Here is a 14,206-nt window from a genome sequence, read left to right as displayed (position 1 = left end):
CCATTATGCATCAAACACATCGGTGCCAAAACTGGACAAATGTATTCCGTCTGGGAGGATGATCCCAGACAGCTATAAATTAGAGCTTGTGTACAGAGATGCCAAAAATGTGGCCTCGTGATAGGGTGTCCCTGGGACCAGTCACCTCCTCCACAGTCTGCTCTGTGGTTACAGGCCTTGGCCTGACGCCTCCGTCAACAGATTTTTGGTTTGTACTTGGAAACTCTTTCCACCGAGTTGCTGCAGAGGCAGCGTAGGCAGGGCTGCCTGTGAGGCTTTGCCGGGCACATCTGTCCCAGGCAGCCCCTAGCACTCTGAGGATGGGGCTTTCCCAAGGGCATCAGAAAACAGCAATGACCTCACAATGACCTCTTCCCTGCACCAGAAACAGCAATGACCTCAAAGCCGATTTCCTCCCAAACTAAAGCACAGCCCAAGAAAACTCTCCCCATTTTTTTCTGGACTGATCAGTTAAACTACCATATCACACTTTTAAACTTACAAGAGTAATACATGCTTCACGCACAAAACTTAGAAAGTATAGTGAAAAGAGAAAAGTCACCTGTAATTTTACCTTTCAAAGAAAAGTATTGTTAATGTTTTAACATGACTTCTGTGAATATTTCTGCATGCCTTGCCACCCTTTTAAAAAATGCAAAAACCTTTGAAAGCTAGTTGAACCCAGTTCCTTTAGCTGTTCCTCACATTATCCAATTAATGCTTTCCTCTAAGTACTGGAAACTTTTAGTTGTTCCACATTAGAGAGTCCAGCTGGTAGAACTCTGCCCCTCCAATTCCTCCTGCGGCAGTCATGCTGCTCTTCTGAAGAAGCCGGCCACGGAGGGAATGGGCCTTGGGGAGATGGAGGGTGAAGAAAGATAAAGTCCTCATATATATTCAGACAGCCCCGGCCCTTTACAAATAGCCCACAGACAGAAGGATCTTGTATAAACAGGGCTCTGGTCTGACCCTGACTTTGACATCATTTTTCCTTATTAAACTTCTACTTCTCTGACTTGTGTGCTTGTCTCCCTTTTGCCAGCATCTGTGTCTGCTCTTCCCTACTGGGGCAGGGGCAGCCTCTAAACTGTTGGTCTGGGGATGGGTTAGGGGAGCCCAACACTAACTGGACGGGTTGGCAGAATCAGGGGGCTCTTTCTACATCTCTGCTCACTTGGGGTGCCTTGAGTCCAGAAGGTGCCAGTGACCATCTGTTGATTGACACAATGAAATTTGAGATGGGTGTTTGTGGAGAGAGAGCAGACCCTGGCTGGAGCCTGCTGGCGGGCCTTTGTGACAGTCCTGCGAAGGAAAGGCTTCCAGCTCAGGTGCGGAGCCTCACAAAAGCCCTCAGAGTGGCGGGGAGGAAGCGGGCCATGACTACCAGCCGCCAGCCTGCCCAGCCGCCAGCCTGCCCAGCCGCTGCCTGCGCCGGCCACTCAGCCTCTCCCTGAGCCACACAGCCCAGACTTTTTCAGAAAATTACTTTTTCCTTTCTTTCCATGGAAACCCAAAATAGCAACCAAAAAAAAAAAAAAAGAAACAAAACAACCCCAGCCAGTTTCCCTCACTGCCTCCAAAACCATCCCCAGGCAGTGCGGCACAGTGGCAGTGGCAGCCTGGGGGTTAGGACGGCTTCTAGACGCCTCTAAAACGGCTTTCTAACTGGGCACTGCACACTCAGGAGGTGTGGGCAGGTTATGAGGTTGGCGTGTTTTCTTCCCATTTAAAAAAGTGGGTTTCCCCCAGTCTTGGAGTTCATCTTGCTCTTGGTGACCTCTCACTGTGGTGTTGGTGAGGAAATCCCAAGTGCCCAGCAGGGGACAATAGGGCAGGAACCAAATACCTTCCCGGGGGACTGTTGTGGGAATACCCTTTTTGAGACGCCTCCTGGGCTGTGCTGTGTATGCCCCATAACCGCGGGGCAGCCTGGCAGAATCGGAGAAACTCTGAGCTTGCAATCAGGACACCCCAGTTTTAATATCACATCAGGGACCTGGGGTGGGCTGGGGGCTTTGAGCACATCATTCCACTCCTATTATAAGAAGTGTGAAGAGGAGACGGGCTGGTTTCTTAGGGGCCCCCCTCCAACCCTCAGATTCTGTGGCCTCAGGCCTCCCAGGTCCTGCACACACTTTCCCCTCCCTTGTAAATGCAGGCTGTTTACCTTTCAGCTGGCAGGGTCGGCTGTCATTGCTTTTGGACTGTGGTTTCGGTTTGGAGGCACCATGAAGGATTTCTCATCGGAGGACAGTTCCCCAGAGTACTTCTACATGGGTGAGTGACTTCAGCTCTCCTCCGCCTTAGCTGGGGCTTCCCCGGCTTCGAGTGGACACTGCACCTGGACTTCTGGGACGGGGGATGGAGGGAGAGAAAGAAGGCAAACCTGAGCCCCAGATGCCCACCTGGCCCTGGGGTAGGGATGTGTGGTCCAAGCGGAGAGGAGAGGGCCCTACCACCCCTACCCTGCCCACCCCACACATGGTTCATCCCTCTGCTTCTAAAACCAAGGAAGACCAGGGGGGACTGAACTGTTGTGCTTCTTTCAGCCACTTCAAGAAAAGAAGCCCAACATGTAACCACAATTCATTTCCAAAGAATTGGAAAAGTCCCTTTGCCCCCCTGAGTGAAGTGCATACACCACAAAGTCAGTTATTCACTCATCCATCTGGGGAGACAGGGGACCCCTGCCCAGTCAGGGTCTGGTTTTGTGTATTTGTGATCTTGTATTTTAAATTGTCTAGGAGAGACACATAATTCAAAATGAAGAGAGACATCTCAAGATGTGGAGGGGTCCATCTCAGTCCCTCCATGACTAGGGACTGCAGAGGAGAGAGAGAAGGGGGAGAGGAGGGGGCTGGGGAGAGGAGGGAGGGAGGGGCGGAGGGAGGGCTGCCATGGAGAGAGGCCTCAGTGTGGGAGGGGTAGTAGCCGTCTCCCTCCAACTGTGGGAAAGGGATGAGGAGTGGGAGGCTGACGTAGCCTCCAATTCTGAGACCATGTGATAAGTAGGGGATGAGAAACTAGTGTGTAACCAAGTGCTGACTTAGTGGTATTTGCAGTTGGTGCATCAGGGGTCATTCTAAACTGGTGTGGCAAGAAGGATTTGAGTTAGGTTTGAAAGACCAACCATAATCAATAGAGAAAAGGAAGAATAGGGACTGCAGAGGCTTGGGGCACAAAGTGTGTCTATAGGATAGTGATTAGCAAGCCTAGGCTGGGCAGAGGACTCTTACCAGAACGTAAAGGATATGGGCATGGTAGGAATTAAGATTAGAAAAGTTGGGGAGGGACGGAGGACAAGTATAGAGGGCCTTGGATGCCAGGACTAGTTAATTTAACAATAGAAGGATAATTTAGAGTTTGGGGGAGGGTACGACCTACACTGCATTTTAAAGAGATTATTCTGGAATGAGAGGGGAGGACAGAAAAAGGCCGTGCTAGCTTATTGATGTAGTCAGGCCTGAAGAAATAAGGGCATAACCCATGGTGGCTGCAGTAGGAATTGTGAAGAAAAGGACAGAAAGACAAGAAAGTTTATTAAGCATTATTAAATATTATTATTAAACATCGTTAAACTCAGGGACAGAAGGAATCAAAACAAAAAAGATATCAATGATAGAGTCAAGCCTAGAAGTCACAACTCATGGTTTTCAGATGGAAACCTGAGGTAAGGGACCTGCTCCGTTAGAGAGAGGGGTGAGTATGTGGAAGGAAAGATGGAAGCCAGTCTGGGGGGCAGCCTCTGTCTGTGTTGCTCCAGAAACAAAGCACTGGTAGCAAGTTCACAGGTGTAGATTTGGGTCCAACATAAGAAAAGCTTTCTAATGACTTGATAAATCAAAGAAGCTGAGCAGACTTCTACAGGTGAAAGTGATCCCTCTGATACCTTGGTATTTAACCAAAAATCAGAATGGAGCCTTTATCAATACAGGAGATTCCTGCATTAAATAGGAGAACAAACTAGTTCTATACAGACATTCCTGATCCTATTTCCTAATCTAAACTAAAGCAACATGAACAGCCCAAGATGCAAGAAATGTCATATATTCATGGACATATCGGTCAGGACTCTTTTAATTGCAAATCACAGAAACTTGACTCAAACTGTCTTGAGCAAAACAGAAATTTCTTGACTCACATAACTGAAAAGTCAGGATTAGTTCTCATCTCAGGGACACAAGTGATGTGATTGGAATCCAGTCTGTAGCCACCTCTTAGCTCCTCTTTCCTGTGGCTCCAGTTTGGGGCAGGTTCCCCCTAGACGTGATAAAACGTCCACCCACAGCTCCAGGCACCATCTCCCGGGTAACCTCAGCAACAGTACACTCTTCTTTCATTCCAACTGATCCAACCGAAGTCCTGGGTCTCACTGTCACTGGCAATCTTGGGTCCAGTGCCCGTTCCCACACCAGTCATCATGGCCAGCTGCTTGGGACGGGCTTGTTGGCTGAAGCCTGGGCTTCACACCTGCCTTGGAGCTGAGGCGAGTCAGCCCTCAAAGACCACATGGACTGAGAGTGGAGGAGGTTCTTTGTCTAATAGAAAAGAAAAGGAAGTGAACTCTGGGTGGGCCTGAACTCAGCAGGGCCTGAATCCTTCCCGCTTGTTCTTGGTGGCCTGGGGCGTGGCGTGGGTCTGCCCACCCTTGGCTCTTCTTCCTCCCCTCTCTAAGTCACCCTTGAGTGGCTGGTGGTGAGAATGCTCACGGTCAGTGCTTGAAATCCAGAGAAGTGGATTATCATAGAGTCTTAGCACCAGACAGAATAAGGAAACTGAGGACCAGGGGTTGAAGCAGAGGAGGAGGGGTGCTGACAGTCAGCCGTGGTTTTCCAGCCCTTCAGGGTGGGGTTCAGCCCACACCCCAGGTCTGCCAAAGCCCAGGCCTGTGTTTGTTCTGTTTGTTTCCCTGTGCTGTCTCTGGAGAGTGCCAACAAGAAAAAGTCCTTGTGAAGTCAGGAACCTTTTCTCCACTTTAAATACTTCTTATAATATAAATAGAAAGAGCAATATACATGTTTACAGAAACTGATGTTTCTTTCCTCAATAAATAATTTTCCAAATAGGAAAGACACCAGTTCTCTAGCAATAAAATGAGAAGAAAAGTACACCAGGATACCATTTTATGGACTTGCATAGCAAACAGTGTGAGGTAACAGGACTTTAAAGAAGAAGCAGGCCCAGTTTTTGGAAAATCTCACTTCATGGCACGGGGTACTGTGCACTGCTCTGTGTATTTTCCTTTTCAGAATAGGCTCCAGAGCAATCAGCCCATTAAACTCTTATCACCCCATTGTTAAAGAGCCCTGGAGAGTAGGCTTGGCCCATTGAAGCACTCTTAAAGAAATACCACCTCTCCCTGAGAGGGACCTCAGGAAGGCACGAAGTCTAGCTCCCTGCTTCTGGGCAGATGACTGCCACCCCTAGGGGGATGCTTTCCTCTCTGGGACCCTTGGGTCTTTCTCCTTGGTGATGGAGAGAAGGTCCCTTCTTATAATAAAGATCTGGAGGTGACTTCACAGCCAGGGGCCAGCGTGGAGAGGATCCAGCTGTGAGGGGAGCTGGAAATGAGGCCAGGGAGCCAGGGGTCAGACTGACCGTGCCTGCTGCTTCTTCCCAAGGACCTCTGAGCTCAGGTCGAGACCTGGAGGCTGACCCAGGCTGTCATGTCCACTGGTTGCTATCGTGGAGACAGGAGAGCCTGGCAAGTGTGGAGCTGGCAGCAAGCAAGGCTGGGTGACTTGGTGTTTCCCAGACCCTTTCCACGTTAGTCTCCTTCAGTGAACTCTTGGGAGAAGGCCCCAGCGTCTTCCAAGTTCCACCAATGTGCCCTCTGCTTTCCTGTTACAACTTATCTCTGGGGCTGCCCCTTAGGGGTACTGGCAGCACAGGGGTCTTCTTTCCAGGAGGCAGAGTGAGGAGCGATCCCCTCGGCCCTCAGAAAGCTGGAGCACATGAAGTCATGTCTGTGAGCAGAGGACAGGGGACGTCATCGGGTTTCTCCATGAAAGGGAAGGGGCTGCCCACACAGACTGCAGCCGCTCACTCTCCGGGATCGCAGGCTGTCTGTGGCTGTCGCTCCCTGTGAATCCAGAGCCGCAGAGCCTGGCTTTGATGGTGGCTGGATGTTATGTGTAAGGAACGCATTCCAGTGTTGAGTGCTGAGGGGCTGGCTTGACTTTTTAAAAACTCTGACTCACTCTGGTAATATTTTTTTACTTCTCAATTTTTAGTTGTACCCGAGATTCATAATAGTTGCAGAACAGACACGTGCCATAGCTTACATTGTTGAGACAATTTCTCCAAAGCATTTTTACAAGAACTTAATAGATAATTATTGCCATATTATACATAACAAAACTGAGGAATAAGAGGACTTACCTAAAGGCACAGTTGGCAGGCCTGGATTTCTAGCTCCCGCCAATGTGCTTTGAAGGGAAAACCCAGAAATCATCAATGATAGATCCCTCGGGCACTTTTCTCAAGGAAGAAGGAAAAGAACCTTCCTGCCATTTGTAAATTGCAAAATTCACAGATTTCTAGCTAAGAAACTCACGCTTCTTCTGAGTTCCTTCTGAAAGTGCAGCATAGGAGTGAGGGTGTGCAGTTTGGAATAGAACCCCGGGTTCAGTTCCAGTTTCCCCCCTCACTAGCCATGCAATCTTCCATAAATTACTTCTCTGTGTCTCAGATTCCTAATCTGTGAAATATGAATACCATTTCTACATACCTCATAGGGTTGATGTATGAGATGATTTAACCTATGAACCTGCTAGAGCGCAGTACCTGTTGTGTCATGAGCCCTCAAAAAATGTCAGCTGTTATTACAGCAGTGAGGGCAGGCTGAGGAAGGAGTCAGCCTGCGGGAGGCACAATGATGTGGGAGAGTAAGAGAGGGGAAGATAAAAGAGTGGTTTAGATGCCAGGTAGTCAGGGCGAGACACCAACTGGTAGCACTGAGGCTTCCAGGTGGCAGGTTCCTGAGATAATGCCTGTCTAGGGCAAAGGACAGATGCTGCGTAGAGCAGCTGAGGCACTGGGAATGGTGGTGGTTACTGTGTTGAATGACTCCATGACTAATGTATGTTAAGCTCCTAGAACAGCACTCAATAACTAACAGCTGCTGTTATTTAGCGAGGACCCTAGTCCTTACCTTCCCCATAAACTAAGTGCCATCCAATATTCTAAATACGTATATAATTATGTGTGTCCAGGGCAAGCTGGGAGGGAGGGAAAGTTGCACAGAGGCAGAGAAAAATACTTTCAGATGATAAATGGTCGTTAGGCAGGTATGTAAAATCATCCGCAGCCAAAAAGCCACTGAAATTGATGAGCGTGTCACTATCCAGTCCTTAAAAGGGGAGCCATTTAAAAATGAGTTGATGCAGACAAGGCTTTTAGGATGCCACTGTCTCCTTTCTGTGTTAACTGAAATGACGCTTCTAGCTTCAAAAGAAGGATTGGAAACCAGAGACAAGTGATGGAATTGTCAGGAAATTGGTGGTAGCATGTCACCTGGAGATCACTGGCATTGCAAGGCCCAGCTACTAATGCTAAAAATGCAATATCAAAGTGTTTTCTCTTTTTCACATCAAGGAAAATAGGACTCAGAAAGCATAGGGGATTGGGAAATAGGTCATACACTTGTCACAAAGCTGCCGCGGGAGCGAGAGGGCTCTACAGAAACCGTCTTGGAATTAAAATGTGACTGCCAATTAATGTATTCATTCAACAACTATGTTTTGAGGGCCAGGTCAAAAAAAAACAAAACGATAAGGTATGCTTGGAAGCTACAAGTGGCCTTGTGGTGTGCAGAGTATTACAACCAGATTTGGAACTGAAATCAGCAGGCCCAAGAAATTTGCCACGTGTAGAATTTCTTCTGATTTTCCCATCAGCTCCAACCAGCAGTGTTCATTTGGCATTGAACCGAGTCCTGTGGCCACACATGCACATGAAGGTTTGCTGGGGAGAGGCCTCAGGAATCAGAGCCCCTGGGGCAGTTTCAGGGTGTTTGCTGTGAGCTCTGGAATTCTGATAGCCTAAGAATGGAATATGGTACAAATAAGTGAATTTTCTTCGGGAGCTCTTATTTCAGAAGGGCAAGGGGCTGAGTTAGCTTGTTCACAGTGGGGAGCAGGTCTGTCCTCCTCAGAGCCTGGTGCCTCTGTCCACTGTACCCCAGCCTCCGCAGGAGCACCCCTCTCTCCTAGATTCCACACTCCCAGAAGGCTTTCCCCACGGTGTGCAGCCATACCCTCATCTACCTAACTTGGGAGAGCCCAGCCCTCTGGTGGCTTCTTGGATGCTTGTTGGGATGTATCCCCAGCATGTATCTCTAAGCAGAGATGGGCAACAGTAGACAGCCAGTCCAGAACTTCAGACTTAGTTTGCTCTCTCTTTACCCTCTTATCCAACAAACACTAACCGAGAATTCTGTCTTGTTCCTAGCATATTCTAGGTAGGGTGAATAAGGTTTGTTTAAGGACCTAACATCTATAGAGAGAGACATAGATGAGAACCCACAGAGGTACAAAATGGAAAAGAGTAGGCTGGGTCACATCATAGTGAATTCCTATGCGGCTGGAGTGTAGGATGGATAATGTTCCCAGTGGGTCCAGTCTCTAGTGACTCCAAGCAGAATCTGTAGACTGTATCATGTAGCAGTGAAGAGGCAATGAACATTGTAAGTAGGAAATCAGTACAGTAAGGTGGCCCACCCAGGAGACATTCTGTGAGGGAGCTGCTCCAGTGGGGTGGGAATCGGGGCTCGAGGCTTGCGTGTCCAGCCTGGAGCCCTCTTGCCGCTCTTACCCCCATTAGTAAAATAGAAATGCGTATAATACTTGCCTTACTTAGTGGCACTGTTTTGAGGAGCCAAAGAGATGATGGAAATAAAAGAGCTTTGAAAAATAAAGAAAAGTTTTAAAACAATAAGGTATTTTGGCAGTGGGACCAACAATAGTATTATTTTAATACGGTATCATTTCTCTCATTACCACATCCATTCCCCATGAAATTATTTTTTTTAGAGAAAAGGAAAAGGGAGGAAGTGGCTGAGCCTGCCTATCAGGAAATAAATAAATACCCTTCTCAGGATCTCGGAAGAGCAGGGCTTCCCGGACCCTGAAAAGGGCCCTGAGAACAGCCTGGGTGGTGCAGGGAGCAGGGCAGCCCAGCCTGCCGCCTAGTCTGTCAGGGAACAGAAACGTCTGCCCACAAACCACTGTCAGCACCCAGAGGGGCCCCCGGAGGCACCCTGTAGGCCAACCTCAGGGTTTCCCCACAGAGGTGGGATGCCAGCTCCCCACCCTCTCATGGATGGGAGTGGTTCCCAGCTGACTCATATGAATAAAATGCAGAAAATAAAGTTGAGGTGATTGGCATTCTTCTAAGCAAGTCGAGTGCCAGGCCCCATATTGTGTTCTAACTTATCTCAGGATCAGAAAAGGAAGTAAGAAACTGGCTTGCTTTTATTTCTCTCAGAACAAGACATTTCTGCCCTTCTCTTTCTCTGTGGAACAGCTGTTCCTGTGGCTTGACTTCAGAACTAAGTGAAACGACCACCCGAGTTAAGGCCGCTGTTATTGTTGGAGAGGCAGGATGGGATAATGGTGATGAGCTAGCTTTAGAGGCAGATGGGTGTTTTTATCCCAGCTCTATGATCTGGGGCAAGTCACTTAACCTTTGGGGGCTCAGTTCCTCTGTCTAAAAAAATGGAGATAATAATGGTACCTGCTTCATGAAGATTAAATTAATAAATCTGTGCTAGGTGCTTAGAACAGTGCCTGGAGAAAATAAGCCCTTAAAATAAATGTAGCTAATATTATGTTAATAATAACATTATTTGGTGCATATCACCTTATCACCTCCCCTCACTGGCTATTTTCTTGTAACACTTACCACCTTGCGTGCATCCAGTGTATATGGTACTACCTTCTAGAGTTTATCATTCACACAAAACCATATTGTCTCATTGCTGTGCCCTCCGCCCCTCTCCTTGACTAAGAGCTCCCCTCTTCCATTCCACCCCCTCCCTGCTTCTCCATCTGAGCCTGGGCAGATCAACGGCCCCCCTCCCCTCCCAGACACTTTGTCCTCAGGGCCTCTCATGAGATGGGGATAGCCACTAATTCCAGAGTGCCACGAGGGCCACGGGCTCCTAGGACGGTAGGGGTTCACGTCCCAGCTCTGGCACTGGCTCCTCACCACCCCTGGACCCACTGTTGCCAATCTCTGTGCATGGTATTAATGCCCATTTTACAGGGGTGGCGGAGATCTGGCAGGTGAAGTGCGTGGCACGTAGGAGGCACTTGCAGATGACTAAGCGTAAGCTGTGGGACAAAGGCGATTTCCGATCCTCGCTGGTTGTGTGAGCCTGAGCGGCTTCCTTCACCTCTGTAAGCATGGGCTTTCTTTGTTCCCTGGGGATTACAGCAGCTCCTACCTCTCAGGATCCTTGTGCAGGATATATGAAGTCAGGTGTAAGAAGCTCTCAGCAAGAAGCCTTCCACAAGGGTTACCTTTATCGTATTAACAACTGAAGGCCCTGCCGGGCCGGATGCCTGGGGCAGTGGTGGTAGAGCCTGGGCTGGCAGCATTGGTGCTGGGGAGAGAGCCGATCCTGAGTAGTCAGCATCTTCTCTGGCCTCTTCCCCCCAGGGCTATATGTGCTGGTTGGAGCGGGGGCCCTGATGATGGCCGTGGGCTTCTTCGGGTGCTGTGGAGCCACGCGGGAGTCCCAGTGTGTTCTCGGATCTGTAAGTGGGGCGAGGTGGGGAGGGACTTGGCCTGAAGGGAGCTGGATGTTCTATTTGTCCCTACCTCTGTGGAAAATGTGAAAAAAAAAAAATAGGTCATTAGTGTGAAGATGTTTTGGGAGAAAAAGTGCCTAATAATATTTCACAGTGAGTGAGGCAGCTACAAGATTCCCATAGTCAGGGAAGTACTGTTATCTATAAGAAAAGTACTGCTGTTTGAGATCAGTAATTTAAACAAACATACCTCTTGTGGTTTATTTTAAGGCTATTAGTTTAGCAGCCTCTGGTTTTTAAAAAAAAAAAAAATGAAATAATTTCCGTTAACTGCTATACATCCAGTGCCAGTGTGACCTAAGAAAGAAGAGGAGAAGGAAGAAAGTTTTTGTGTTTCTCCATGAGGAGAAATGGCAGTTTTATTAGGCGGCCTCTACTTACTCATTGCAACCTTTGGTGTTTGAACTGTGGCTGCTTCTCCTGATCTCTCTTTTTTTAAAAAATAAATTTATTTATTGACTGATTGATTTTGGGGTGTGTTGGGTCTTCGTTTCTGTGCGAGGGCTTTCTCTAGTTGCGGCGAGCGGGGGCCACTGTTCATAGCGGTGCACGGACCTCTCACTGTCGTGGCCTCTCTTGTTGCGGAGCACAGGCTCCAGACGCACAGGCTCAGTAGTTGTGGTGCATGGGCCCAGTTGCTCCGCAGCATGTGGGATCTTCCCAGACCAGGGCTCGAACCCGTGTCCCCTGCACTGGCAGGCAGATTCTCAACCACTGCTCCACCAGGGAAGCCCTTCTCCTGACCTCTTGCCATGTAAGATTTCTAACACATTCCCTCAGTTCTCTATTCTTTCTCTTTCCCCTGTTGCTGAGCATCTCAGGTCTTGTTTATCACTGAACTTAGTTTAATCAGAGCAGACCCCAAGATTGGAACAGAAATCTGTCCAGAAGGACACCCTTCACCTCCACTTCCACCTCCTCAGGGAAGCCATCCAGACCACGCAGTCTCAAGTCACCCCCTCCCCAAACCCAGCCCCACCAGCCACTCTCTATCTTCTGGTCTTATTTTATATCTTTATAGAATCTCTTCTGTTCATCAAGTAGTCACTGAACATGGGTGCCGGGCACTGTTCTAGGTTGTGGGATTTCTATATCACTCTCTGAAATTAACTTACTCTTTTATTGCTTACTCATTTATCATATCCTCCTCTCTCTACTATAAGGTCCCTGAGAGCAGAGGCACTGAGATCTTATCTTATTCACCACTGTATACCCAGCATCAAGGACAGTACCTGGCACAGAGCAAATGCTCAATAAACAATTGCTGAATGAATTAATGAGTGAATGAATGTGTGAACAAACTATGAATGAACTAAGGGGCCAAATGCTTCCTGCTAGATCTCTTCAAACTAATAACCTTGCCTAGTGTTTTTAAAAGGAACTAGAGTCAAAGAGGTTAAGTAAACTGAAAAGGTACTGAATTAATGAAGTTAGTATTTTCTCTCCTCTACAGTTTTTTACCTGCCTATTGGTGATATTTGCTGCTGAAATAACCACTGGAGTATTTGCTTTTATAGGCAAGGATGTAGTAAGTAAATATTACTTATAATTGTTTTTTAACGATGGTTAAAGTGCTCTCTTTATGGCAAAGGTCATGAGAATATTGGTACCCACAGTGATATTCCAAAGCCAAATAACCCCCACAATAATCGTTTATGCACAACTTTTTAACCTAGGAGTGTGGTGTGGACTTTAGCATATGTGTGTATGTGTGTGCGTGCATATAGGTGCACACATATTTCTGGGGAGATAGTTCATAGCTTTCATTAGATATATAGAGGGGCCTATGTTTTTCTGTAACAAAAGGATCTCTAATTTAAGATGATCCCGTTTGGAATGTGGGAGGAGTTAGATTGCAGATATGAGAAAGAAGGATGGGGAAGAACACGCATTCTCATCCCTTGTTAGCCTGTCCTTTGTTCTTAGGGTTTGGCCTGGGCAGAGGCCAGGTCATCCTCAAAGACTATAGCCAGCCTCCTGTGTGCCGATAAAGCCAGTTTGTTAAGATTTTTGCTCAAACTGTAGGTGAGCAGAATAGGTTATCAGGAGAATCCACAGAGGAAGGGGCCTTTTTAGGTGTAAATATGCAGTGGGGAAGAGAGGAGTGAAATGGAAAAGGAGGAAGAATGGAATCTTAAGTTTACTGTATTTTACATAAATTCATGTGCCATCAATATTGTGTTTATGAACTTATTTTAGATTTTAAAAACAGTAAACATGTAGAATAAGTAAATGTCACCTCCTCTGGAATTTTTCTAAAGTAGCTGGTTATATTTGTAGGTTAGAGGGATTGGATCTTATGACTTCTTGAGAGCCTATGGATTTGGGGATAACATGCAATTATAGTAGAAAAAGCATCCTCTACATTTTCTATGATATTTGAATGCTGAAACAGTTTTCCTTGGTCGTGAACACCTTTTAAACCATGCCATGAAAAGACTTGAGTACTTGTGAACAATGGAGTCCCAAGAATGCATAGGTTTCTACCCTGGCTGTGCACCAGAATCACCTGGCTGGGGCCCAGGAATCTGGGGTTCAGCTGTTGCTGATGTCCATTCAAGGTTGAGAACCTCCACTCTAAGAAATCTTTCTAGTCTATGAAAATTATTCTTGGTTAATCTATCCTTCCATCTTCAGAAGCATATTAGAAACTCCAGAATCTATAATCTGTTCCATATAGGCAGAATTACCCTTAAATCCAGATAAACATATGGAAACGCCATATTTTTGAAAGGTAAGGAAGAGGGGCTTTTTCTTGATGAAAGGGGAACGTTTGAAACTTCTCACTCACGTCCTCTTGTTTTCCTGGTATTTTTTTCAGGCTATACGACATGTTCAGACCATGTATGAAGAAGCTTATAACGATTACCTTAGAGACAGGGAAAAGGGAAATGGGACTCTCATCACCTTCCACTCAACAGTAAGTGACTTTACTTCTTCCTTAAAATTGAATCTTCTAAAGATTATACATGAGCCAGGTTCTCTCTAATCACCTAGATCAAAAATAAAAATAAATTGAGTGAAGCCAGGCAACAGCACTATATGTCTGCCTTCGTGGGAGCCACGGTTTGCATTATGTGTAGAACCTAGAAGAGAAAGAGGCATAACACAGAGTCGACAGAAGGAAGTCAGGACATGCACCCAAAGAGACAAAAGAGCACACACAAATAAGAACATCGAGAAAGCCGCCCAAGTAAATATCAGGTTCTCTCAAGACTGGCCTTGTGGTGTAACAGAAACAACTGTGACCTTCAAGTCAGAAAAGCTTATCTCTAGCTGCAGCTGTGCCATGGAACAGCTTTGTGACCTGGAGCATGTTCCTTGCCTTCCTGATCCTCACTCAGCGCCCTCAGTTGTAAAATGAAGGGGCACATGAGACAGATGCTTCTTTT

General features: G+C 47.1%; 1 protein-coding gene across 2 annotated transcripts in view; it reads left to right on the top strand.

The window, feature by feature from the left end:
• TSPAN2 (tetraspanin 2) overlaps positions 1-14,206 on the top strand; it is a 42,804-nt gene that overhangs the window by 13,693 nt on the left and 14,905 nt on the right. For both annotated transcript variants that reach the window (XR_014293260.1, XM_082611997.1), the window contains exons 2-5: positions 2,175-2,277; positions 10,663-10,760; positions 12,268-12,342; positions 13,636-13,734. Coding sequence is in view for 1 of the 2 variants with exons in the window: in XM_082611997.1 (XP_082468123.1) it covers positions 2,175-2,277; positions 10,663-10,760; positions 12,268-12,342; positions 13,636-13,734 (375 nt within the window). In the remaining variant the exon portion in view is untranslated. The remainder of the gene's footprint in view (positions 1-2,174; positions 2,278-10,662; positions 10,761-12,267; positions 12,343-13,635; positions 13,735-14,206) is intronic.

The sequence above is a fragment of the Mesoplodon mirus genome (assembly GCF_964341445.2).
Source record: "Mesoplodon mirus genome assembly, chromosome: 3".
NCBI lineage: Eukaryota > Metazoa > Chordata > Mammalia > Artiodactyla > Ziphiidae > Mesoplodon > Mesoplodon mirus.
The sequence above is the reverse complement of the archived record's forward strand: the minus strand, read 5'-3'. Positions and strand labels throughout refer to the sequence as shown.